Source organism: Onychostoma macrolepis, chromosome 22 (genome assembly GCF_012432095.1).
Source record: "Onychostoma macrolepis isolate SWU-2019 chromosome 22, ASM1243209v1, whole genome shotgun sequence".
NCBI lineage: Eukaryota > Metazoa > Chordata > Actinopteri > Cypriniformes > Cyprinidae > Onychostoma > Onychostoma macrolepis.
In genome coordinates, this window is record NC_081176.1 from 3,073,713 (window position 1) to 3,101,043 (window position 27,331).

Sequence of the window (27,331 nt, forward strand, 5' to 3'; positions counted from 1 at the left end):
TACAATCAACCTAACTTAACTACTCTTAACATAAACATCATGTAAATGGAGATTTAAACAAAAAGGCAGGTCTCTCCTACATTTCTACCACATTCCAAACTAAACCAACGATCAGAAAGAAAAAACTCAGAAATACTGAAAACACATTTTGGTCTGGCGGCTAGCAGGAAGTCCTAAAAAGCAACCAGCCCCAGCGTCAACACTTAGCAAATTGCGGTGGTCTGAAACTCAAAAAAAGAAACATCCAACAGAATACAACTATTATATAAAAAAACACAATAGAAAATAAACATCATAACGTAATATGTAGTACATATTTTCAAAGATTGCACCACTGTCTAAATATTTTTGATGTTTCCATTTTCTCTTGTTTTAGGACTATTCTGGAGAAAACGAGCCTGCTGGGGAAGGAAAGTAAGCGAGTTAACAGAAAGACTTTTGCTGAAATTCATTGTGCTGTTGTTGTTAACAGGCATGGTTTATTTGCTCTACCTTAGGATTGCAAGTGTCCTGGGACAGGTGAGGGGGTGAGTGGAAGCTGGTGTAGCAGGGAGGACATCCACATCCAATTCCAGAGAGAGACAGAGGAGAGAAGAGCACAGGAGAGCAGGGAGAGAATGGAGAGACAATAAATAATTATTAATCCTTCTCTCAAGAAGAGAAAAGAGTGGAAAAAATGGGTACATTAAAAATTTTCAATATCTTTTTTTATGTCCCATTGTCAATGAAACAACCTAATTTCTGTAGTTTATTTTTGTGATAGAAGTTAAAAATGAAATGATCCTGTGACTCAGTGGTAGAACATTGCATTAGCAGTGCAAAAGGGTGGGTTCAATTCCCAGGGAACACACATACTGCTTAAAAAAAATAAATAAATAAAAATGAATTAGATAAAAGCATCTGATAAATGAAATGGTAAGCTGTATACAGTATGTTGTTCATTTTTGTAATGTAATTTATTTGTAAATGAGCCCGAGTACTTTCTGTACATTGTATTATTTGTTAAGCATATTCACGTGTAAATAAAAGGGAAGCAATTATGTACATTGTTCATTTTTTTTAATGCAGCTTACAAAACATTCTTCTATATGTTTATTTTTTTGGCCTGTAAATGATTTTTTTACACATTAAAATAAACTGTTCTATACATTATTGAAAGTACTTTTTACAACTATTTACAACATAGCTTAGGTTTAACATCAGAAAAACAACATCTGTTTTAAGCCCAGCCCTGCAAACCCACAGCAAACTGCCTCCAGGTCTTCTGGGGTCTTCAGGAGGTGAATCTCTTGGTGGTGAATGGCCAGCGACTCAGTGGACAATGCGCTGGACAGTGGACCGAGGCATGTCAAACACTCTGGAGACCACTCTGTATGATGTACCACTGGTCAGACAGAAAAGAAACACCAGGGTCTGGATTGTAGCACCCCATCACTGTTGCCGTTCACTTCTCAGAAAATCCAGCAGCACTGTCAGGGCTTCCCTGCTCAGCCGAAAACCATTAAAAACTTGGCATGACTTCTCACTTTTTGCAGACAATGTAAAGGCAGAGTACAACTTCAAAAAAGGAGTAAGTTTGAGCTCAATATTTTTTTTATGTTGATAATTTTTTATTACTAACACATGTAATTGGCAGTTTTTCAGTATCCTATACAATTCATTTGGCTGGACAAATAAAAATGTCAATAAGTACATTTTTTTATCTTATGCAGTATAGTGCAGTAGTACTATTATAACTCTATAGCCTACAGTAGGGCAGTATAGGGTTAATAGTCAGATGTGATAACATTCGTCTTGATGCCAGAATTATAGTTGTATACACTGTAATGGGTTTAAGATAATAAATAGGTGTCTGTCTATATTGCATATTAACAATTATATTCTAAGATTACCCTCATTCACGCTGACAATTTCCTTTTTGAAAAGCTTTTGTGATCTGGGCGGCACCCACTGATATTTTCAGCGAACCAGAAAATTCATGCTCCGCCTGTATCTCTGAATCTGTTCTCTATAGTTAGGTGTCACGCAGGTTTGTTTACGCATTAAACTCGTGGCCACGAGAAGAAAAAAAAAAAAAAAAATTCACTCACGTACAGCGCTCTACATGCACATTAACAAGACTACGTTTAATAATGAATTTAATACACCGACCATTAATTCTAACAATTTACAACAGAACACTTCTATGGATCATAATCTATTTTTAGTAAAAGCAGTGGAAATGAAGCTTCTCTATATGTTGCCATGGCTCTGGTGTTTACTCGACAATGGTGAGACATTTACATTTTCTCTTCCGGCCGAGAAAGCGAAAGTGACACAGTTTGTTTTGTATCAGATCCAAGCGCTTTATATTCGACAGAAATGCATTTATCATGCGCATTTTGCTGGCAGTATGTGGTTTTGCTCGATAGTAAGACATTTATTTGTTACAATCTCTCTTCTGGTCAACAAAATGAACAATACTCGACTGTAATTTGTCAAACAGTCAGTTCAACCTGATCTCACAGAATTCCGTGTAATGTTCACGGACTTAATTAACCCCGAATCTGTGGTGGCATCACGGAATCGCCGAAAATTCCGTGACGGGCTCACAGAAGGCATCAGCCGTGGTCCATGCACGGATTCACTGGTTCAACACCAGCGCTGCATCGGACCACGTAAAAAGAGTGACTCCGATGCAGTTATACTTTCACTGGAGTACCTGACCCCACCCCTATCCTAAACATACCCTGTTCTGAACAATTTCCCAGTATCGCGTCGGCATATTGATGCTAAGGTTTTCCGTGCGTGGAGCACGGCTGATGCCTCCCTGATAGCACACGTACATCTCTGAGACATCTATTTGACGTCTACATTTACATCTGCAAGACGTATTTTTTTAGGGTGTTTGCTCATCTGCAATACGTCTATAGGATGTCTCCTTTTAGATGTCAAATAGACGTCTATTAGATGTCTTTAAGATGTTTATGATTTAGAATGTATGTAAAACTGACATCTTACAGATGTCTGTCAGACGTTTATAGACAGCAGATGCTTTCCAGATCAAGAGATCTATAACAGACATCTTGCAGACGTACGTGTGCTATCTGGGTGACTTACATTGGTATCACTTCCCTGATAGCACACGTACATCTAGGAGATGTCTATTTGACGTCTGCATTTACATCTGCAAGACATATTTTTTAGGGTGTTTGCTCATCTGCAATACGTCTATAGGACGTCTCCTTTTAGATGTCAAATAGATGTCTATTAGATGTCTTTAAGATGTTTATGATTTAGAATGTATGTAAAACTGACATCTTACAGATGTCTGTCAGACGTTTATAGACAGCAGATGCTTTCCAGATCAAGAGATCTTAAACAGACATCTTGCAGACATACGTGTGCTATCTGGGTTCTGTGAGCCCATCACGGAATTTTTTCTGTGAGCCCATCACGGAATTTTTCGGCGATTCCGTGATGCCACCACAGATTCGGAGGTTAATTAAGTCCGTGAACATTACACGGAATTCTGTGAGATCATGTTGGTCAGTTTGAGAGACTGAAAGCGAAAAATACTGAAAATTAGTATTTTTATGTAACGGAGTATTTAAAAGGTGTATTTTCACTGTAATTTTTCTAGTGACCCAGATAGCACACGCATGTCTGCAAGATGTCTGTTAAAGATCTCTATTTGGAAAGCATCTGCTGTCTATATACGTTTGACAGACGTCTGTAAGATGTCAGTTTTACATACATTCTAAATCATAAACATCTTAAAGACATCTAATAGACGTCTATTTAACATCTAAAAGGAGACGTCCTATAGACGTATTGCAGATGAGCAAACACCCTAAAAAATACATCTTGCAGATGTAAATGCAGACGTCAAATAGACGTCTCAGAGATGTATGTGTGCTATCAGGGGATACTGCATAAAAATCTCACTTACAAATAAAATGGCCTAATAGCTATTGATAGCCTATATTTTACATCAGTAAAAAGCTGTGAGTCACATAACAGCTGAAAAAAGTACTGTCCTGAACGTCAGGGTTTTTTTGATTCATGTTAAAGTGTTTATGTTGGCCATGTGCTCCTCAGGGGTCTGTCGTTCATTCCATTTAATAATGATCTGTGATGATTTGATGGATACCAGATCTTTTAATCCTGAGAATTTATCTCTGGCTAATTTGGTTCTTCAAACACGTTAGCATTAAAATATCTGAATTAAGTTGTCTGATACTTGTTGTGATGTTCATTGGAAAGGGCATATGTATAGACCCTTTTTCTGTTAGTAAACATTGGGTGCGTCTCAGTCAGCTCCCTTGTTCAGTAGTCAGGGCACTGATAGGGTTGCCACCCGTCCCTTAAAATACGGAATCGTCCCATATTTAAAAGGTAAAATGATACATCCGTATCAAATCAATAAGGGGACACAATTTGTCCCGTATTTTACACAGGCCAACACATTTGAATAAACAAGCGTTTTGCACTGTTTATAATACTAATAGCAATTATAATGAAGTTAATCTCATGAGAAGTATTGTTAGAGAAACTCTTTTGAATGGGTGTCCCTTATTTTGCCTTGCTAAAGGTGGCAACCCTAGGCACCGATCAGGGAGTTGGCCATTTTAAGGGCTGTCTCAATCGTGAAATCCTTCCAGTGCACTGGAACGTTTGCTCCCTGAAAAATCCCACAATGCATTGCGAATTCTAGGGAGCAGCGGCACTCACATTAGCTGTGTCCAAAACTGTTCCCTATCCACTTTATAGTGCACTATATTGGGTGTCAGCCATGTTACAGTGTTGTCCGAATTCTGGGTGAAAGGCTTCATTCCCTACGTGTTTACCCACAATGCACCAGGGGCGGATCTACCGGGGTGGCAACATGCCACCCTAAGAAAAAGCTGTGCCACCCCACCTGCCACCCCAGAATTATCACAAAATAAAATATAAATGTAAGCGGTGTTAAATGTGATACTTTTCAGCCGCGGCGATGATAGCGTAAAAGGAAAATAAATGGCAAAAAAACAAGTCTTTCACTAAACTGTGCATGATGGTTGCACGGGCACGCAGCGCGTGGCCAGTGTAGTCGGCTTCATTAACAAATAACTCTTATGAACCGGTTCTTTTTGAGTCAAAAATACAAAGCAGAGCCCATTCACTGACGAATTGTTTTTACATTTGTTCGTGAATCAGATACTGCTTCTCAGTTTATTCAGAAGTCCTCGGAGAAATCTAATCCCGTCTGTAGAGGCAGCAGCCTAATAAATGTGCTGCCTGTTATTAATGTTAAACAAAGAACAAGAGAAATCCATTCACTAATCTATTTATGAAAAGAAAACAATAGTGTTTTTAAACTTTTGATTTCAATTTCTGTACCTGAAACTTGTTCAGTAGTATTATTCATGCTTTTGCCAATTGATTTGCTTGTTCCCATTTTATTACTGACCGTTTACTTTAACAATTTAATGTTTGAAATCTATATTAGTGTAGTGGTTTTTGCTCTGGTATTGTTTGGTAAATCCATAGGCAAAAGCTCCTAAGTGTTCTGTATGCTGCTGATTTTTGCTCATGTTATTTAGCGGCAACAGAACACTTTGTAAAAAGACAGAAAAAAATAGGTTTGACATCTAAATGTTGGACTTAAATTTGTTACATTAAAAAAAGAAATCTGAATCCCATACTTTTGACAATTTATGTGTCTATCCAATTTGACAATGATGCAGTCATGATAATCATTTATCAACGAAATTGCTCAGTTGCACGATTTCTTTCTGATTTTATGAAATGTACATTATCTGTTCTAAGTTTTTCTCCTCCATACAGTCCACTGCTGTCCAAACATTCGGTGTTACGGCAATTTCACACAATATTTTCCCAGAAATTGAAAAAAAAAAAAGAAAAAGTAAGAATGCTATATTCAAAATAAATTAGCAAAAAATTATCTTCAAAACCCATCTAAACATTTTTAATGCCTTTAGGAATAAAATTTAAAGCCATTTAAAGCCTTGTTTTTTTCCTATAAAAACCATTTAATGACATTTAATGCTTTTCAGTGCCCAGTTGAAACCCTGTAGTTTGTGCTACCCAATAAAAAATAAATCAATAAAATCACAAACTGTAGCCTGGCACATACCTTGTGAAATACAACTAGATAGTCCATGGCCTGAGTTGCTGTCACGATTACGCTGGAGCAAAGAACGATGAAGCACAGAAATTCTTCAATATACAACAACTTTAATTATACAATCACCAGGGAATCCAATACAGGAAGACAAGAATGACATATAACAGTGAATGCTATAGACTCAGGGAAACACAGGGCTTAAATAATCAAACTAAAACAAGGTAATTAAAGACACACGGCTGGACAGAAATTAACCAATAATAAACTAATAACAGGAAACTAACCAAATCAGGGCATGGAAACACTGGGAACACGTGGAAACAAGGCACAAGACAAACACAAGACTGACAGTTGCGCTGATCTTCAGTTTTTTCTTTCTGGAAGGTTGCGGTGGCAGAATATGCAGAAGCAGCAGATAAGATGCCATATTACTGACCCACTCTAAAAAGAAATAAAAACAGTGATTAATTTTTTCCCTTTTTTGTTAAGTCACATTAGTGCAGTGAAATGAATACCTTGGTGATCCTCTGGAGATTCATCATCGTGCTGATTCCTGGCAGACTTCAGCAAACTGTGGAGCACTGAGGTGGTAGTAAGGCTCTCTGCTTCTCTGATCACCTTTTCTTTATAGAATGTAGGCCACTTCTCCAGTAGTTTGGCAGCTGTTTGTGGACCAAAGAGGAGGCTAAAATCTTGAGCTGTCTGCAGCAACAAAAGCAGAAACTTTATTTAATTCATATTTCTGTCAATCATATATTAAGTTTACAGATATGAATTGTAGTTGAAAAAAAAAAAGATGCCATTACTTACAAGTTCTTTAGTGTCCAGCAGCCTTGGAAACACTGAGGATGATGTGTGATTCATCAGAATTATGAATGAGGCGCTGTCTGTAGTCTGTATCCTCTAGTGTCCATCCTGATGAATTAGTTGAACTTCTTAATAGTACCTGCATTTCCACCTTGGACTCAGTTGCTCCCTTAAGGTTACAGAGATCCAAGATGACGACCATTAGACAAGAGTGTAGGCGTGCTGAGCACAGTTGGAAGAAAAATAAACTTAAGATATCATACAAAATTTTCAGATATTGTCTTAAACGGTATCAGAGTGCCGCTAAGGAAGCTCAGGGGAAATACATGTCAGATATAATTGCACAAAATGCAGATAGGCCGAAGATACTCTTTAATACAATTAATGCCTGTTTAAATACTGTTCCTAGTGCTTCATTAGAATTCTCTACTGATTTGTGCGAAGTTTTTAAAACATTTTATCCATAAAGTCGAGTGTATCAGGTCTAACATACCATTGCATAATTCTTTTCCTCTAGAAATGGTTTCTCATCGGAGCTCTCTATCTCTTTTTCAACCCATGTCATCTTCACAGCTCTATGATATTGTTCTTAGTATGAAGCCCTAATTTTGTCACGCCGATGTTCTGCCTTCGCAGATTTTCAAAGAGGTTTTTCCAGCCTTAAGTCCAGTTGTTACTGCTATTATCAACAACTCCTTAATAAATGGAATTGTACCAGCCTCTTTTAAACATGCTATAGTCCAACCACTGTTAAAAAAGCATCATCTTGATCAGCATAATCTGAATAATTATAGACCCATATCTAAATTATCTTTCATCTCAAAAGTTTTGGAAAAAGTTTAGTCACAGATTTCATCTTACGTGAATACTTTTAATATTTTTGATAGATTTCAGTCTGGATTTAGAGAATATTATAGTACTGAATCTGCCTGTAACATTGCCAACGAGACGTGAAACGTGCGGATCCATGTGCAAAGCTTTATTAAAGAAAGGCATGGTCAAAACACAGGCTAGGTCAAACAACAGCAAGCAGGTACGGCATGGGCAAGACACAGCGTAATCCTAGGACAAGCGTGGGTCGATGATCGGCGAACAGTATCCAACAAGGCAAGGCAGAGAGATAATCCAGGTACAAGGGCAATAATCCAGGTGAGGTATAAACAGAGTCCGAATGGTGAGACAGGGGTAAATACAGGTAAAACAGACTAGAAAACAACAAACAGGTTCCGCATCGCAGCTAACACTAGGGGAGTGATAAACGCAGAACAATACTGGGAACAGAACAAAAACACAGAATGGCAAGGCAGCTAGCGCTAGAAGAGAGCTATACGCAGATCAATACTCAGCAGTGTGACTGAGAAAGTCCATGGTTTATGTAGGGTGTGTGACACTTGTGTGATAGTTCTCAGGTGTGAGCGTGTGATTAATGCAAACAGCTGTGTGTGTTTGTCAGTGCAATGGATGATGGGAATTATAGTCTGGTGAAGTGCAACAGTAATATAGTGCAAGAGTCAATGTGGTGAGCGAGTGACCTCTGGTGATGAGTGAATGGAAGTTCATAGGCCGGATTCATGACACTGCCCTGGTGAAGGTTACTAATGATATTTTACTTTCCCTTGACTCTGTTTCTTGCTGTATCTTAATCATGCTTGATTTAAGTGCAGCATTTGATACAATAGATCATGACATCCTTCTTCAAAGACTTTTTTGGTTTCTGGTTTTCAGGGATCTGTGCTGAACTGGTTTGCTTCCTACCTTAAGGACAGATCTTTTTCTGTGAATCTGGGAAACTATCTCATCTCGGGCTAAAATGTCCTACGGTGTTCCAGAGGGATCTATTCTGGGTCCTCTCCTCTTCTCCTTATATATGCTTCCACTTGGTTATATTTTTCAGAAACATAAATTATCATCTCTATGCCGATGACACTCAACTTTATTTTCCTGTTAAAAACAATAACTGTTCTATGTCTACTCTGTTTGCATGTCTTCAGGACATTAAATACTGGATGGACTCAAATTTTTTTACAGTTAAATAATGATAAAACTGAAATAATGGTTTTTGGTCCAACAGCTGTGTCCACTGGCATTGTCAAGCAGCTTGGCCTTCTGTCATCAAATGTACGTGATCGTGTTAGAAACCTTGGTGTTGTCTTTGATCCTGTGTTGTCTTTTGATAAGCAGATTAGTACTGTTGTGAAAAGCAGTTTCTTTCAATTAAGATCAATTGCTAGAATCAAGAAGATGCTTTCTATGAAGGACATTCAAACTGTAATTCATGCATTTATAACTTCAAGGTTGGATTACTGTAACTCACTTTATCTGGGTCTACCTAAATCATCTCTGAACCGATTGCAATTGGTGCAAAATGCGGCAGCCAGATTATTGACTGGCACCAGAAAACGTGAGCACATTACCCAGGTTCTCGCCTCTCTACACTGGCTCCCGGTTCAGTTTCGTGTTGATTTTAAGATTTTGCTTTTTGTTTTTAAAGCTTTACATGGTTGTGCTCCTCAGTATATCTGTAATCTCCTCACTCCGCATTCCACCTCTAGATCTCTTCGGTCGTCTAGTCAATTTCTTCTTTCAGTTCCTCGTTCACATTTTAAAACGAAAGGCGATCTATTAATCTATTGAGATGCACCTGTATATACATTCTATTTTATTTTTACCATCATCATGACTGTCCTTGACAACAAAGCAAATCCCTTCCACTGTGGATAATTCTGCAAACACTGTTTCATCCACCTCAGTGCCAGAGTCATCTTTCTTAATAAAACATCATTGAGTGTTCAAATGTTCATGAGATGGATTGCTTGAGGGAAGAAACTATTCCTGTACCTGGCTGTTCTGGTGCTCAGAGCTCTGTAGCGTTGACCAGAAGGCAACAGTTCAAAGAGGGAGTGTGCTGGATGTGAGGCATCCAGAGTGATTTTGCCAGCCCTTTTTCTCACTCTGGATAAGTACAGTTCTTGGAGAGTGGGGAGGGTTGTACCAATGATTCGCTCAGAAGTCCAGACTGCCCTCTGTAGTCTTCTGAGGTCAGATTTGGTAGCTGAGCTAAACCAGACAGTTATTGAAGTGCAGAGGACGGATTCAATGATGGCAGAGTATAACTGTTTCAGCAGCTACTGTGGCAGCTTGAATTTCCTCAGCTAGCGAAGGAAGTACACCCTCTACTGGGCCTTTTTGACAATAGAGTCTATGTGAATGTCCCACTTCAGGTCCTGAGAGATGGTGCTGCCCAAGAATCTGAATGACTCCACTGCAGTCACAGTGCAGTTCATGATGGTGAGTGGGGGGAGAGCAGGGGGGTTTCTCCTGAAGTCCACGATCATCTCCGCAGTTTTGAGCGTGTTGAGCTCCAGGTTGTTAAGACTGCACCAGACAGCCAGCTGTTCAACCTCCCGTCTGTAGGCAGACTCGTCTCTGTCCTGAATGAGGCCGATGACTGTGGTGTCATCTGCAAACTTCAGGAGTTTGACAGAGGGGTCTTTAGATGTGCAGTCGTTGGTGTAGAGGGAGAAGAGCAGTGGGGAGAGAACACAGCCCTGAGGAGCTCCAGTGCTGGTCGTACGGGTGTCGGATGTGTATTTGCCCAGCCTCACTATCTGCTGCCTGTCTGTCAGGAAGCTGGTGATCCACTGACAGACGGAGGTGGGCACGGAGAGCTGAGTTAGTTTGGGCAGGAGGAGGTTTGGAATGATGTGTTAAAGGCCGAGCTAAAGATGACTGCATCATCCACAGACCTGTTTGCTCTGTAGGCAAACTGCAGGAGGTCCAGTAAGGGTCCAGTGATGTCCTTCAGATAAGCCAAAACTGTTTTTTCAAATGACTTCATGACCACAGATGATAGAGCCACAGGTTTGTAGTCATTAAGTCCTGTTATCTTGGATTTCCTTGGGATGGGGATGATGTTTGAGTGTTTGAAGCAGGAAGGGACTTCACATAGCCCCAGTGATCTGTTGAAGATCTGTGTGAAGATGGGGGCCAGCTTGTCAGCGCAGGATTTCAGACAGGCTGGTGTCACACCATCTGGGCCTGAAACCTTTCTTCTCTTGTTCTTTCTGAAGACCTGGCACACTTCATCTTCACTGATCTGCAGTGCAGGAGGGGGGATAGGGGGTTGCAGGAAGTGTGAATGGTGTTTTTTCAAACCTGCAGTAGAACTCATTCAGATCGTCTGCCAGTTGTTGATTCTCCACAGTGCTGGGGGATGGTGTCTTATAATTGGTGATGTCTTTCAGACCTTTCCACTCTGAAGCCGTGTCACTGGAAGAGAATTGGATCCTTAATTTATCGGAATAATTCCTCTTTGCCACTCTGATCTCCTTTTCCAGTAATCTTGTCCCAAGGGATGGAAAACTTTTCTCTGACTTAGTGATGTTAAAAGCAACATAGCATGGTACATTGTTTAAATTACAAAATATAATGACCTCCACTTAGTCTGAATTACTGGTTAGTCATATGGTTAAACCAACTGGGAAATTTGCCTTCAGAAATGAATTCATCAAAATTAGCAGCTTGTAATTTGATGTATTTCTTGCGGATTTCATACTGCATCTTAATTATCATTTTGCCATCTACAACACAAGCCTGTAGAGAAAGAGGGACAACATGACATTTAGTCATATTCTTTACAGTTGAAATAATTTATTATGTAATTTAAAATGTATCGAGCACCACACAAAATCAACAGATCAGGTCAGGTACAGGTTTCCAAAAAAACTTAAGCGTTGGAGTGGTTTCGATATGTTTCTTTGCATATTATCACATTAACTTTATCCAGAGGAATTAATAAAGAAATATAAATGGGGCCCAGTTCCGTCCCACTGTGGTCCCACAAAAACCCCATATATGGGGCATTTGTGGGTTCAGTGTGGTCACCCATTTGGGCCCCATAAGGGTTCTGTATGTGGCCCACCTTGGCCCCAATTGACCTTATGCACGGATACTTCCTGGTTGTAGATAAGTCAGGTCAGTCATTTCCGGTCAAGTGTACTGTGCCTTAAGGAGCTTCCTTTGCTAGGTTTCTCTACATAATCCATTCACAATTAGGAGAAAAGTTTTGTTTGTCTAAAATGACCAAACGTCCACGTATTCCGTTTCAGGAATGACAAAATGCGAATGTTAAACTTACGCGAGGGAATGCGTTAAATCATGCCGCGAGTCGTTGCTTTGATTGACAGCGGCGACGGAAATCACCCGACGAGCCGATGTCAAAATAAAGCTGTGCATTAAGTGATTCAGACTAAATTCAGACTAACAAAACTACAGGTCTGTGTTGGATAAAACTTAAACGATGTAGGCTAGTTATTTAAATTAAATCTAAACATTTCAAAATACTGAATGCATTATTTATTTGTTATACCAAATTATTTAATTTGTATTTGACTATATAGGTATTTAAATAATTCAGCATTATAGACTGTGACTTTGTGACTTCCTGCACTTGCTATACTTTATACTTCAGTGCGACAAAGTACTAAATTTGTTATAATATTTATTTTATTATAAATCAAAAGACGTGAAAAACTAAGTTGAAATGGCAGCTGCAGCCAATGAGTGATCCTATACTGCCATCTCTTGGTTATAACGGTAATTTCACTTTCATCTTAAAAAGTCTATTTTTCGCCGAGACACGTTTTTAGCATATTTCTTCATGTCGTCTTCATGAATGAAAACTGAACCTTTAATAATGGGAATTTTACCACACAGAGTTGAGAAAAAATAAATGCCTTAACATTTTATAAGATTTAAAAAATGTGTTCATGGCTTTGAAGGTAAGATATTGATTATCGAGAATACCATTAAGACGTCGTTTAAGAGATTAGCCTAACTGCCTGAACAGTTACTATAGTGTTTGTTTGTCAGCATATAAATGCACAGTTATACTTACATGGGTACTTTCCTGGACTCTGCATATAAAATTATATGTTCTTTAATAACATGAAACTCTGTGTTAATTCCGCGATCATTGTTTACGGTGTTGCAATGATTTTGTTTCTCAGTTTCTGATGAGAATGAGGCAGGAGATGTTTCTGTGAGAGTCTCTACCTATATATAGCACATATAAAATGAGCTTCACCGGAAGATTACGAGCTGGCTTATCTTTATCCGGAAGTTCTAAATAGCACTCTGTGCATATGGTCAATTAATGAAACCCATTTGGGACCCATGTGGGCCCATATAATGAAAATCTGACACGGTTCATAGAATCACTGTCTCATCCTTGCTTGTCTGTTGTTGTGTGCTGCGTGAGTGGGTGTGTCCAAGCTCGTGATTACGGGCTGATCAGCCCTAGCTGTGGCTCATTACTGGGGCTATTTAATATCAGCTAACGCTCCTCTCTTTGTCAGATCCTCAGAGTTTCTCTGTGTTCCTGTCCTGCATGTTCTGTCTCCTGCTGTGTTCCCATCTCTGCCCTGGCTTCGGAGGATTCCACAGCTGGACTTGGCTGCCCATTGTGTCCCTGCGCCTGTCTTCCATCCACGCTGTGCACGTGTTCTGTTTCGACTAGTGACTTTGCTTTCTCTCTCAATAAACTGTTGTATATCCGCAATTGAATCCTTTCTCTTGATTCCATAACAGAAGGATCTGACCATCAATGGATTCAGCGGAAGCTCTACCATTCAAGGATGGCTCAAACAACAACGCGCAATTGGATCGCCAGGATGAGCAGATGCTCGCGACTAGACGAGCTGTGCAAGCGTTAGTGGCACAGGTGTCCGAGCTCACCTCTCAACTTCTTCAACTGAGGATACCCGCTGTGCCACTTCCACGCCTGTTCCCCCAATTCCTCTTAACAGCGCAACTCAACGCGAGCCGCGGCTGCCGGCACCGGAGGCATACAGCAGTGAGCCCAACCTGTGTCGAGCTTTTCTCGTAAAATGCTCAATGTTTTTCTCCCTGCAACCACAGACTTTAGCCACAGATGAGTCCAAGGTGACGTGTTATCCAGAGGGATATATTCACCATGGAGTTGCCCACCAGCTTGGATGGACTGATTGATTTAGCTCTCCGTGTAGATTCACGGTTACAGCAACATGGCCAGCGAGCTCATCATCAGCTGTTGCCAGTTGTTCCTGATTATTCCCCTGTCAAGTCTGGACGCACGGTCAGCCACTTGTCCGACAGCGAACCCATGCAGGTTGGTAGAGCTCAACTTTCCCGGGAGAAGAGAGAGTGTCGACGAGCTAGAGGATTGTGTCTGTACTGTGGTGTGTCGGGGCACTTCCTGGCAGAATGCCCAGTAAAAGCGCAAGCCCGGCAGTAGATTTGAGGTTACTGTTGGGTGGAGTATCGTTGACCCAATCCTCAACCACCACGCTCCTCCCGGTAAGACTGCAATGGGCGGCCGGAAGACATGACTGTTCGGCCCTGCTGGATTCAGGGGCAGAGGGTAACCTCATGGACAGAACTCTGGCTCACCAGCTCCACATTCCCACAGCCTTGCTCCGCCACAAGGTCTCTATCAGTGCACTTAACGGACAATCACTTCCCGACATCACTCACTCCACTATACCAGTTACACTCGTCACATCAGGAAATCATACAGAGACAATTGAGTTTTTATTGACTGATTCACCTATGGCCTCGGTTGTGCTGGGCCATCCCTGGCTCATCTGACACAACCCTAGAGTGAATTGGGGCCAGAGTTCCGTCTCTGCGTGGAGCGAGAACTGTTATGCTTCTTGTCTTGTGCATGCTTGTTCCCCTGTGTCTTGTGTTTCGTTGCAGGATGAGGCGGTGAATTCGTCAAACGTGCCCGAGGAGTATCTCAACCTGAAGGAAGTGTTCAGTGAGTCCAGGGTTGCTTCTCTCCCTCCACATCCCTATGACTGTGCCATAAATCTAGTTCCAGGTACGTCTCCGCCTAAGGGCAGGTTATACTCCCTTTTGGTTCATGAAAGGGAGGCCATGGAGAAATATATTTCTGATTCTCTAACAGCTGGGATCATTCGCCCTTCGCATAGCGGAGGGGGATGAGTGGAAAACTGCCTTTAATACCCCCAGGGGGCACTTTGAGTATCTGGTAATGCCGTTTGGGTTGTCCAGTTGGCCCGCAGTTTTCCAAGCACTCGTCAATGACGTGCTGAGAGACATGGTAGATCAGTTCATATGTTTACCTGGATGACTTTTTTTTTTTTTTTTTTTTTTTTTCTTTGTCTCTCCAGGAACATGTGCAGCACGTCAGGCGAGTGCTCCAGAGGCTGCTTGAGAATGGGCTTTCTGTCAAGGCGGAGAAGTGCGCGTTCCATGCACAGTCGGTTCCCTTTTTAGGGTACATTATCTTGGTCGAGGGAATTTGCATGGACCCCGATAAGGTTAAGGCTGTGGTAGATTGGCCAACCCCTGATTCCCGTAAGGCCCTGCAGAGGTTTCTGGGGTTCGCCAATTTCTACCGATGTTTCATTCGTAATTTCAGCCAACTAGCCGCTCCTCTGACGGCCTTGACCTCCCCCAAGACGGCGTTCAGGTGGTCCAGTGCAGCTGAGGCTGCATTTACCAAATTGAAACGCCGCTTAGTTTCGGCGCCCATTCTGATCGCCCCTGATCCTACACGTCAGTTTGTGGTGGAGGTCGACGCATCAGAGGTGGGGGTAGGCGCGGTGCTGTCCCAGCGGGCTTCCTTGGATGATAAGATGCATCCCTGCGCTTTTTTCTCTCATCGATTGTCCTCTGCCGAACCTAACTACGACATTGGTAACAGAGAGTTGTTGGTGGTTAAGTTAGCATTGGAGGAATGGCGTCACTGGTTAGAGGGGTCGGGGGTACCTTTTGTCGTCTGGACCGATCATAAGAACTTAGAATACATGAGATCCGCTCGTGGGCACTTTTTTTTGGTCGTTTAGATTTTTTTTCACTGTCGTACCGCCCAGGCTCCAAGAACATCAAATGCACTGTCTCGTATTTTTGATCTTTCCGAACGCCCGTCGTCTCCCGAGTGCATACTACGTGAGAGACTCATTGTCTCTACGCTCACTTGGGAGATTGAATTGAAGGTTCGCACAGCCTTAGAAGGGGTAACCGCCTGGATGCCCACCGAACCGATTATTTGTGCCAGAGAGGTTACGGTCCGACGTTATTGGGTGCGGTCATGGTTCCAATGTGGCTTGCCATCCAGGAATTGGACGCACTAGGTTTCTAGTTAAACAACGATTCTGGTGGCCCGCCATGGATCGCGACATTCAGGATTTCGTTTTGGCCTGCTCAGTCTGTGCTCGTGGTAAGACTTCCAATCGGCACCCAGAGGTTGCCCCGGTTCCTCCACCGCTGCGTCTCGTAGACGGGGAGCCAACGTATTCGGTTAATCGTATTCTGGACTCGAGGCGGAGGGGACGTGGATTCCAGTATTTGGTGGATTGGGAAGATTACGGTCCGGAGGAGAGAAGTTGGATTCCTGCCAGGGACATTCTGGATCACTCCCTTATTGATAATTATAATCAACGGGTAAGGTTGGCTGGGAGCACCAGGGGGCGCTCCTAGGAGAAGGGGTAATGTCACGGTTCATAGAATCACTGTCTCATCCTTGCTTGTCTGTTGTTGTGTGGTGCGTGAGTGGGTGTGTCCGAGCTCCTGATTACGGGCTGATCAGCCCCAGCTGTGGCTCATTACTGGGGCTATTTGAGATCAGCTAACACTCCTCTCTTTGTCAGCTCCTCAGAGTTTCTCTGTGTTCCTGTCCTGCATGTTTGGTCTCCTGGTGTGTTCCTGTCTCTGCCCTGGCTTCGGAGGATTCCACAGCTGACTTGGCTGCCCATTGCGTCCCTGCGCCTGTCTTGCATCCACGCTGTGCATAAGTTCTGTTCCAACTAGTGACTTTGCTTGCTCTCTTAATAAACTGTTGTATATCCGCAATTGAATCCTTTCTCTTGATTCCATATCAATCTACGTGGGCCCCACTTAGAGCCCACTATGGACCCATCATGTGCCCCTATGGACTAACACACATGGGGCTCAAGTGGAGCCAATGGACAAAATTGAATGGGTCCCATTTGGGTTGCTCATGCAGGGCCCAAGTGACAGCCCATCTAAAACCCACATGGGGCACATGTGAAAATGTTGAATGAAAATTGTTGTAGTCAGAAAATATGTCACTTAATATTAACTTCTTGTTTAATGAACTGTTGTATTAAATATCACATTTGCAAACATTGATAATCATTAAAAGGTGTCACTCATCTTAGTTCATCGCGATCTCACAAAACTCCATTATAATCAAGCTCCTTACACAGCACAGTGAATCTCTTATTTACACTCTGTCTACACTTTGTTTGTTATAATGAGAGGATACGTCTGTGATATTACTCAACGCTGCAAAAACACGTTGTACGTTAGAAACCTTTGAAGCTCCCTCAGCGCAAACTCAAATATGCTGATCGATACTAAATATTTTTTCATAGTCTCAGACAGTAGCCTATAGTTTCAGTCTAAAATGCGACTGAAATGGTCGCACTGTAGATCCCTAAGGGGGTGGGGGGTATCAATGGGGTGGCCAGTGTCATTTTACGTGGACTCCCCTGGCCCCCCCTTGGAGGCGCCACTGATCCTGGGTGAAGCATAGTCATATAATAAACATTTAAAAGTAGTGTTTAATTGTTCTGTTCTTGAGATGTGTTGTAACATCAGTCTAACAAACTGGATGAACTCTTTGTGAATAAATATGTGTTATTTTGGTCATGAAAAATGAACATTAATAAAATACATAGAGTCAAAATGTCTGACATTTTTCACATACAAATTACACTATGAATACTAAATGGGAGTTAGGTTGAGATAGATGTGCGATTGTGTGGTTTGTTCCTGACCGTGTCAATCAAATGCTTGCAGATTCAGGTCTCGAAACACTTGTGAAACACCCCAATGCTTTGTTTTGCCGTAGTCACTCGACATGGGTGTTTCAAATCACACTTTGGAGCAGTGTTTTGAAACATCTGCACTTCGGGATCTCGACACCGTGTCGAAATGTCAGCCATCCCTAATAAGAAGTGTGAGCTGCAAACATGAGCATTTTTGACAATCATTTCTGTCCAGTCCGCTTGTTTTATCGCATTTATAGCTGTCGTTTTTTTTTTATTTTTTGTCTGGCAGTAACAGCAGGTATGCGTAAAAATTTTGCCTCCGGCTAGCGCTGTGACGTAATTGTGTCGTCGGCCCTAAAAACCAGGATCAGTAATGCAGTGATCCCTAAGATCCATCTTAAGACACAACTGACGGTGTTTAAATTGTATTTATTTATTTATGTTTTAATTTCTTTTACAGTTATACAAATGCCCAGTGCTGACCCTAGACTTCTGGGGCCCTAGGGGCCCTACACAGAATTGAGGGGGGGGATGAGTGGTTATGAACGAATGAATAAAACAGATTTCACTCCGTGTTTCACTCTGTCTCGAATCATGCTCGCTCGCTTGTTTTTTTTTAGTCTCGAGCAGGAGACTGTAGGACATTAAATCAGAGCAAGGGGACCCACTGGTGTTTTGGGGAGGATTGGCTCTGCAAATGCCTCATTAAAATATCTACAAATTTATAAAACTATATAGACGCTTGTTCAGTGGTTTGCCACTGGGGCTCCGAACCACTCTTAGTTTTGTAAAGTTCCCTCTTTGGTTTTGTTTTATTTTGTTTTATTTTACTTTATCCTTTTCCAGTCTTGATGTTGTTACTTTATGATTTTCTTAGACTTCGACTAATTTAATGGTTAATTCATTCATTTTTTTATTATTATTATTTTACTTAGTTTTTTCCCATTTTATTTTTGTTTATTATGCCTTGTCTAAGTTGTTGAAGATGATCCATGAGACTCATGTATGTTTGTCTGATGAGTGTGAATCAATGATGTTCTTCTGCTATTTGTTTGCATGTGTTACATTATGAATCCAGACATATTTCTCTACCTACAATCTTTATGATCTTTCATGTTGAATATTTATTTATTTTTGGCTCCTAATTAACTGTTACTTTCTCTAGATGTGTCTGGCGTTTATACAGATGGAGTGTCATTGTCAGTGATGGAGGGAGATCCAGTCACTCTGAACACTAGTGTTGAAACAAACCCACAAGACAAGATTAGATGGTCTTTTAATAACATTCGTTTAGCTGAAATCACTGGAGATCAGAGTTGGACCTGTACAGATGAACAGTGTAATAATAGTGATGGGAGATTCAGAGACAGACTGAGTCTGGATCATCAAACTGGATCTCTGACCATCAAAAACACCAAAACCACAGACTCTGGAGTTTATAAACTAAAGATCATGAAAAACACAAGAGACCATGAAAAGATCTTCATCGTTTTTGTTAATGGTGAGTCATTATGTTTGAAAGCGAGCACATCTGTGTTTTTATTATTCCATTATTAAATTATTCCATTTTATTTTCTGTGTGCTTGTTTTATGAAACCTTGCCAGGGGTATGCAGTAAACATTATGAATACAGACATATTTCTCTAATCACAATTTTTATGATCTGTAGAAATACATTTTCACAGCACTGTCTTGTGTATAATTTTGTTCGGCTTGTATTTAACTGTTTATTTCTTTTCCAGGTTTTTTCAGTGTTGACACAGAAGAAGTATCATTGTTTGTGATGGAGGGAGATTCAGTAACTCTACAAACTGATGTTGAAACAAATCAACAAGAAAAGATCAGATGGTATTTTAATGACATTCGTATCGCTCAGATTACTGGAGATCAGACTAATATCTGTACAGATGTTCAGTGTAAAAATAGCACGGAGAGATTCAGAGACAGACTGAATCTAGAGAATCAGACTGGATCTCTGACCATCATGAACATCAGAATCACAGACACTGGAGTTTATCGTCTACGGATCATTGGCAGCAGCAACAGCAGTGAAACGATTTTCATTGTTGCTGTATATGGTGAGTCATTGTTTAAAAGCAAGTCTTGTACATTTAAATTTATTTATATTTTTGTAGTGGCATTCAGTGGTGATTTTTTTCTGTTTACATGTATAATAATTCACATACAGTATATGGATATTTTTTTTTTTTTTTTAAAAACACATTTACTGTTGAAATGGAATTTGTAGATTTAAATATGAATTTACTTCAGTGTGATGTAATTTTTTTTTCCTTTGCTTAGTTATTGATTTTATCTGTTAGTCTTTTTTTGATTGTTAAGTAAAGAGGGTTCCACAGTTATCTCATGTTATGTAGTGTTTACCCCTCAAATAGATCCTCCAGCAGCTTTTGGTTTGTGTTTCAGGTGTTCCTGCTGCAGAAATAGATAAAATGAAGAGAAAGTCAGTGAAGGAGGGAGGATCTCTTACTTTAGATCCTGGTGTGACAAAAAACTCAAATGATTCAGTGACATGGTATTTTAATGACATTCTAATTGCTGAAATTACTGGAGATCAGAGTAAGATCTGTACAGGTGTTCAGTGTGAAGATGCTGATGAGAGATTTAGAGACAGACTGAAACTAAATCATCAGACTGGATCTCTGACCATCATGAACACCAGAACCACAGACTCTGGAGATTATAAACTACAGATAAACAGCATCAGAATCAGCGTCATGAAGATATTCAGTGTTAATGTCACTGGTGAGTATCATTTAGTCATTCCATGCACTTCTCTTTTCAGTTTTAGAGAACATATATATATATTATTGCTGACAATCGATTACAACATTTTATTGCGTTAATCACAGTCATGGACTGTGATTAATCATGATTAGTCGCAAATTTAAAATACTAGGATTTACCTGTAAATGTGTTGAAAAAGAAATGCATGACAAACTAGTTTAAGGAAACAGAACCTTTCACACTTCCGCCAGGTATGAGACATAATCCTCATTATTCTTTTGTTTTTATTCAGCCATTATCAGCCTTTTAATGGCAATAAAACATTTACCAAGCCACATCGCTTCAATCCCAGTATACATTTACCCAACTATTATCAAAAGTATTTCTACATAAATACAACAAAACATTTCTTGCAACCTTATGTGAAATATTATGACAAAATGCATTATGAAGAAGAATTGGACCTGTTCTGCAGGTGCATTAGAGCTAATATTAGCATCATGCTACATAAGACAATTTACGAGATTAATGGTACACTTTTACTCAGAACTCACTTCAAACCACCATTGAGTGTTTGTAATAACTTCTTTTTACGATCACATGTGGAATTTGGTCGTTTACTGTTGCTAAAATTTGCTATTTATATCGCTGCACAATTTAGCATTTCAGATGCACACATTCACTTCTAGAAAATCACATACAGACCATATCCTATCGTAATCGTGTGTTTATTATCTTATATAATCTATAGTGGCTGTTGTCATGTTTATTTCTGCTGTGTAAAAGCCTTAACGTGTATGCTCTGCTGAAACTCACGTTGTTTGTGATGTTACAACCGCCTCTCCGTTCTTAAGTTGCCAGGGATACATTCCAAGTATAATACACATTAGTAAAAGGATCTATTTTAATTTTAATTTTATATACACTTTGGGCAGCCGTGGTACATTATAAAAGTATCCCAAAAAACCGCAACCCACGGCTCTGTAATTTTTACACTGTTCGCTGTACCCTCGTCACTCAATGATAGATAACCTTCCGCGCTGCGATGACGGGAAGAAGTTGGGGTCAAACCTTATCAAACGATTAATCTGCGTTAAAAAAATATTAACACGTTAATTTTTTGATTAATCGCATGCGTTAGCGCATTAACGTTGACACCCCTAATATATATATTTTTCACAAAAGTGAGTACACCCCAGCAACAATTTTGGTATATCTTCTCAAGGGACAATACTACACAAATGACACTTGGATATATTTTAGAGTAGTCAATGTGCAGTTTGTATAGCAGTACAAATTTACTGTCCTCTAAAAATAACTCAGCATATAGCCATTATTGTCTAAATAACTGGCAACAAAAATGAGTGCACCCTAACATGTCAAAACTGTGTCCAAAGTGTCAATATTTTGTAGGGGCATCATTGTTAATCCTCCTGGGCATGGAATTCACCAGAGATGCACAGGCTGTTGCTGGGATCCTTTTCCACTCCTCCATAATGACATCACAGAGCTGTTGGATGTTAGACACATGGTGCTTCTCCACCATCCGCTTGAGGATGCCCCACATGTGCTCAATAGGGTTCGGGTCTGGAGACATACTTGGCCACTCCATCACATTCACCTTCATCAGCAAGGCAGTTGTCATTTTGGTGGTGTGTTTGGGGTCGTTATTATGTTGGAAAACTGCCGTTCGGCCCAGTTTCTGAAGGGAGGGCATCATGTTCTGCTTCAGAATGTCTCAGTACATGTTGGAATCCATGTTTCCCTCAATTAATCACAGCTCCCCAGTACCAGCAGCACTCATGCAGCCACAGACCATGATGCTACCACCACCATGCTTGACTGTAGGCAAGACACAATTTTCTTGGTACTCCTCACCAGGGCGTCACCACACATGCTGGACACCATCTGAGCCAAACAAGTTTACCTTAGACTCATCAGACCACAGGACATGGTTCCATTAATTCATGCTCTTGGACAGGTTGTCTTCAGCAAACTGTTTGCGGGGTTTCTTGTGAGCCAGCTTCAGAAGAGGCTTCCTTCTGGGACGACAGCCATGCAAAACGATGTATTGCAGTGTGCAGCGTATGGTCTGAGTACTGACAAGTTGACCTTCCACTTCTGCAACCTCTAAAGCAATGCTGGCAGCACTCATGCATCTGTTTTTTGAAGCCAGCTTTTGCACCTGACGCACAGCACGAGGACCTAACTTCTTTGATCGACCCTTGCGAGGCCTGTTCCAAGTGGAACCGGTCTTGAAAAACCTCTTTATGACACTGGCCACTGTACTGTAACTCAGTTTTAGGTTGTTACTGATATTCTTAAAGCCTACACCATCTATGTGGAGAGCAACAATTCTAATTCTCAGATCCTCAGAGTTATTTGCCATGAGGTGCCATGTTAAACCTCCAGTGATCAGTATGAGAGAATTGTACTCAAAGCACCAAATTGTAACTGCTCTAATATAAGATACACAAATTTGTATAGTCCTGTCAAGCAGACAAAAACATGAACATGATGAATAGGACATGTGGCTTTGCATGGTTAAACAACGTATAGCTGTTATCACTTGGGTGTACTCACTTTTGATGCCAGCTTTTTTGACAATAATGGCTGTATGTTGAGTTATTTTTAGAGGACAGTAAATCTTTACTGCTATACAAGTTGCACATTGACTACTCTAAAATATATCCAAGTTTCATTTCTATAGTATTGTCCCTTGAGAAGATATACTAAAATGGTTGCTGAAATGTGAGGGGTGTAGTCACTTTTGTGAGATACTGTGTGTGTGTGTGTGTGTGTGTGTGTGTGTGTGTGTGTATATATATATATAAAACACCGGTAAATATTTTGATTGTGGGCTGTTAGAAAAATTGAGCTTTGACTCCATGCACTCAAAAAAAAAAAAAAGAAAAAAAAAGCATTTAAACAATTAATTTTGATTTAACACCATTGTATTAGGTTTCTTAGGTTTGCATTGTGTTAAAATGACTTGAAATAGTTATGCTTTAGTTCAGCTAAATGTTTTCATTTTGCAAGACCGTTTCAGTTAAGTTGGTCAAAATGTAATTTGGTGTTTGTGCAATTTACTAAGTAAACCCAACACAATTATTTTCAACCACTTTACTTAATGTATTTGAGTTGAGACACATTAATGATTTTAGTTGTCTTAAAGTATCATTATAGAAAATAGGATCCACTTCCCAACATGCTTTGCATGGGGCTGGATAGGGATAGTAAATTTGAATTAAAATGTTATTTTATGCATATTTTATCAAGATGATACAATGGGAATACTCGTTAATGTTTAATGCTCTTTTATGTTTGTATTTAAAAGAGTTTCTGGTATGTTAGTTTTTGGGGGGTTACCATCATGGTAAAGTGCGGAGCATGTGCTTGGGTAGAGGACCTGCTAACACACACTAAAGTTTAATTAAAAAGATATATATACATTATTTGGGGCATGCCATGAATGTAACAACCATCTTCTGATTAACTCCTAACAATAAGAGCTATATTTAGCTTGTTAATATGTGCTATGAATAGCAGCTGCAAAGAAATATCTTACCTTAAAATAAATCAATTCATTCATGAACAGTGGTTCCACATAATGGAGACATGTTATCTCTACTCAAAAAGTTTATTTAGGATGAACTTGATTGATTCAAGTTATTTGAACATGGTTGTTTAAGTTTACTCAATTCCATTTAGTGTTCCATTGAATACTGTATGTTGCTCTTTTACCTTATCATATTGATGACGAAAGTAGAAAGGTGTAAATATCAGTCTAGTTATTAATCATTCTCTAATATTAATGGCTGTCTGTCTTTAGCTGTTCTAGATTCAACTATGTCTTCAGGAGCTAAAGGAGGAATAAATGCTGCCGTTGCTGCTGCTGTTGTTGCTGTTCTGCTGGTTGCAGCTGCTGGTGTGATTTACCTTCGCCGCTGGAGATCTACACATACAGGACAATATGGCATGGATTGCATACAGCTGATTTGACAAGAAATTTATCATGCAAAAAGAATCTTTAAAAATAGTTGAAAGAGTATTTTTATTCCAGTTGACCAAAGTAATCTGTTTAATTGAGTTTGTTATTGTTTTTCAACCAGACATGACGCACCACAATCATGATCAGGTGAGATACTATGTGCATTGAATCTGTGTGTTTGCCAAAACTGTGAATTATCTGTGAGTGAGCATTTCCTTTAGCTTCTGTGAATATGTGTTTTCTTATAGCAAAGTGGGATGGCACTCCATTGATGGCTGCGGAAAATGGGACAGTAACATCATTTATCATTCCCTCCAGGATTTAGCAAATCTGTGCTAGCTAAATGTAATGCAAAATCAAACAAACTCTACATAATTTGCAATTTTTCTAAATTTCCACAGATTTCCCACAGATTTTGAGCCTAGACGTGTTGTATGATGTCATTGCAACACGCATGTCAGGAAAAAAGCGCACTTCGAATCAATCACTAAACTTCTGTTTGCATCATTGCTTCGGCAGTGCATCTGCTCCCACTGTAAAGTGTGCACATACACACAGGAATGCCCACGCTCTGAGTGACATCTTTTCTATAAACCAGTTCAATTAATCAACACAGCCTGTATGATGTGCAAAAGAGGATTACACACTCAGTAAACAATCCCAGAAAGGATGAGGAGCAAGACAGAACACGTGAAGGAGATGCTAAATGAAAATGTAAGTTTACTCTCTGATAGCAGGTGGCCCTTATATAACAGCAGCAATAATGTGGTTTCCAGGGTTACCCCTGTAAACACAGCAGGCTGCACTACTTTCTGTAACACAACCAGTTTCACAGGCAGGGTTTAGTCTAAGCCAGGATTAGAGCATAGTTCAGTTAAGACATTTAAGCAATTTTTATAAACGTGCTTAGAAAAAAAAAAATTACTGGTGTGCATCTTGAGACAAATACTGATATATTTTAAGATCAGTCAGTGCAAGTTTCTTTCAGTTGAAACAGCTCAGACTTACATTTTAGACTAGGACTAGGCTTAAGCCTTGTCTGTGAAACTGGGGGAATAATAGTCAAAAGTAATTCCGTGTTTTTTTGTTTTGTCATACTTGATACACCAGGCTTGTATGGCCCATGTAGTGAATATGGAGTGAAAAACATTACCAGCAATACAACATATGTATTTATTTATTTATTTTTTAGTGCCATGTTTGTGCATGTCATGTGAAGAGGAAGATGGAGAAGATCCGGGGCATTCAAGGTAAAGCTCATTACTTCACATTGCCCTGCTAACATATGTCCAGTGGGCCGTTGGCAAAGTTGGCAGCCCATCGGCGGAAGCCAACTATGGCTCACCAGCGTTTTGCTAATCGTTTTCATGGCAATTTGTGATTCATAATCACTTTGATCACACTAACAAAAAATGTTTTTCACACTGAGGTGCAGTTAGTTACCACTATTTGCAGTAAGTAACATAAATAGCAGAAAATCTTGCTATGTTAACAGTGTAAACAGAATCTATAGCTATTTGCTCTTAGTGCAAATCGCATATTAAAAAATACTGCTATTTTCCCTTAGCATAAATAAAATCCATTGCCATTTGCACCTAGCACCGCTGCCTATAAAATAACCCATAGCAGATCTATACAGGAGCCTGGGAGGTGGAGGTTTTCTGAGGAACACTGAAGCGCACTGCAAAAAGCTCAAGTGAATGCTAACCAGCCATTTAAATGTAAATGTGCATTGACTGCACATGCAACATAAACCAATCAGCTTATCCTAAGTCATTTAACGCTGTGAATATCATCAGTTACGTGAAGAACCCATCAGCATGCACCATCTAGAGTTTCATGAAAGAACTTGGCATATGTTGTTTTTTCTATCTCCATCTCTTTCAGTTCTCTTCAATAAGCATTTTTGGCTGTTTTGGTTTTGTTTTTTGACCAAAGTGCTCATTATATCATGTAGTTATTGTGTTTTGTTGATGTTTTTGTATTCTAGAATATCATCTCTGTGTGATGGAAATGATCACACATGAATGACTTCACATGAATTTTCTGCATGCTCAGACCAGTTTCTACCACCACATTTTAGGACAGGCATATGGACAAGACAGCTACATGTCGGTCTGAATATAACAATAACCATTACAACCCGTGACTTGAGTAAAACGTTGAAGTAATCAAAAACCAATTTTGTTTCATCAGTAACAGAGGGGATGTTTGCTGAATTGCACATAAGAACCAATTTTATTAGAGAGCAATGATATAATGAATCACATCTTTGCCATGCACCTACGCTATACTATATACAGTAAACTGTTGTGCTCTCTTTGTCATGAGTATTCTTTGTGAGTGTTGCTTAAGTGAAAAATGCTATTAAAACATCTGCTGCTCTTATAGCTGAACCCTGTGTGTCATTTGAGTTTATCAGAAATAAATGAACTAATCAAACATTGATTAATTTATATAGTTATTTTGTGTCTCTACAATCTGACTTATGATTTCAAATCAACATGGTCTCAGCTATCACCTTTAACATTTTAGGATTCAACCTGTGACCTTCACCCAAGCTGTTTAGCTTAATCTTTAGCAATAGGAACACAAGAGTCTAATCAACTGTTATTTTAAAAGCTACAGATTGCGGTTTATAAAATTTTAAATACGGATTTAATTTTATAAACTTTAAAAAGCAGTTTGTTTTATACAGTTACAGCAAAATCAAAGTATAGGCATTTTTACCTCAAAATATAATTAAGTCAAGTCACCTTTATTTATATAGCACTTTTAACAATACAGATTGTGTCAAAGCAGCTTTACAGTATTAAATAGGAAAATAGTGTATAATAATGCAAACAGACAACAGTAAACACTCAATTTTCAGTTAAA

General features: G+C 39.8%; 1 protein-coding gene across 2 annotated transcripts; it reads left to right on the plus strand.

Moving 5' to 3' along the window:
* The first annotated feature begins 1,884 nt into the window (after window positions 1-1,884).
* Window positions 1,885-26,902, plus strand: LOC131530497 (uncharacterized). Of its 2 annotated transcripts, XM_058760807.1 has the most exons (9): window positions 1,903-2,270; window positions 18,884-19,219; window positions 19,461-19,796; window positions 20,143-20,481; window positions 24,296-24,439; window positions 24,576-24,601; window positions 24,703-25,168; window positions 25,647-25,704; window positions 26,445-26,902. In XM_058760807.1, exons 1-7 carry the CDS (start codon window positions 2,105-2,107, stop codon window positions 24,724-24,726), a joined length of 1,371 nt encoding a protein of 456 aa, XP_058616790.1. In that variant the 5' UTR covers window positions 1,903-2,104; the 3' UTR covers window positions 24,727-25,168; window positions 25,647-25,704; window positions 26,445-26,902. The 2 variants fall into 2 exon arrangements, with proteins under 2 accessions (XP_058616789.1, XP_058616790.1); XM_058760806.1 differs by lacking the exons at window positions 24,296-24,439; window positions 24,576-24,601; window positions 24,703-25,168; window positions 25,647-25,704; window positions 26,445-26,902 and adding an exon at window positions 21,877-24,266 and having other exon boundaries at window positions 1,885-2,270.
* Window positions 26,903-27,331: the final 429 nt, after the last annotated feature.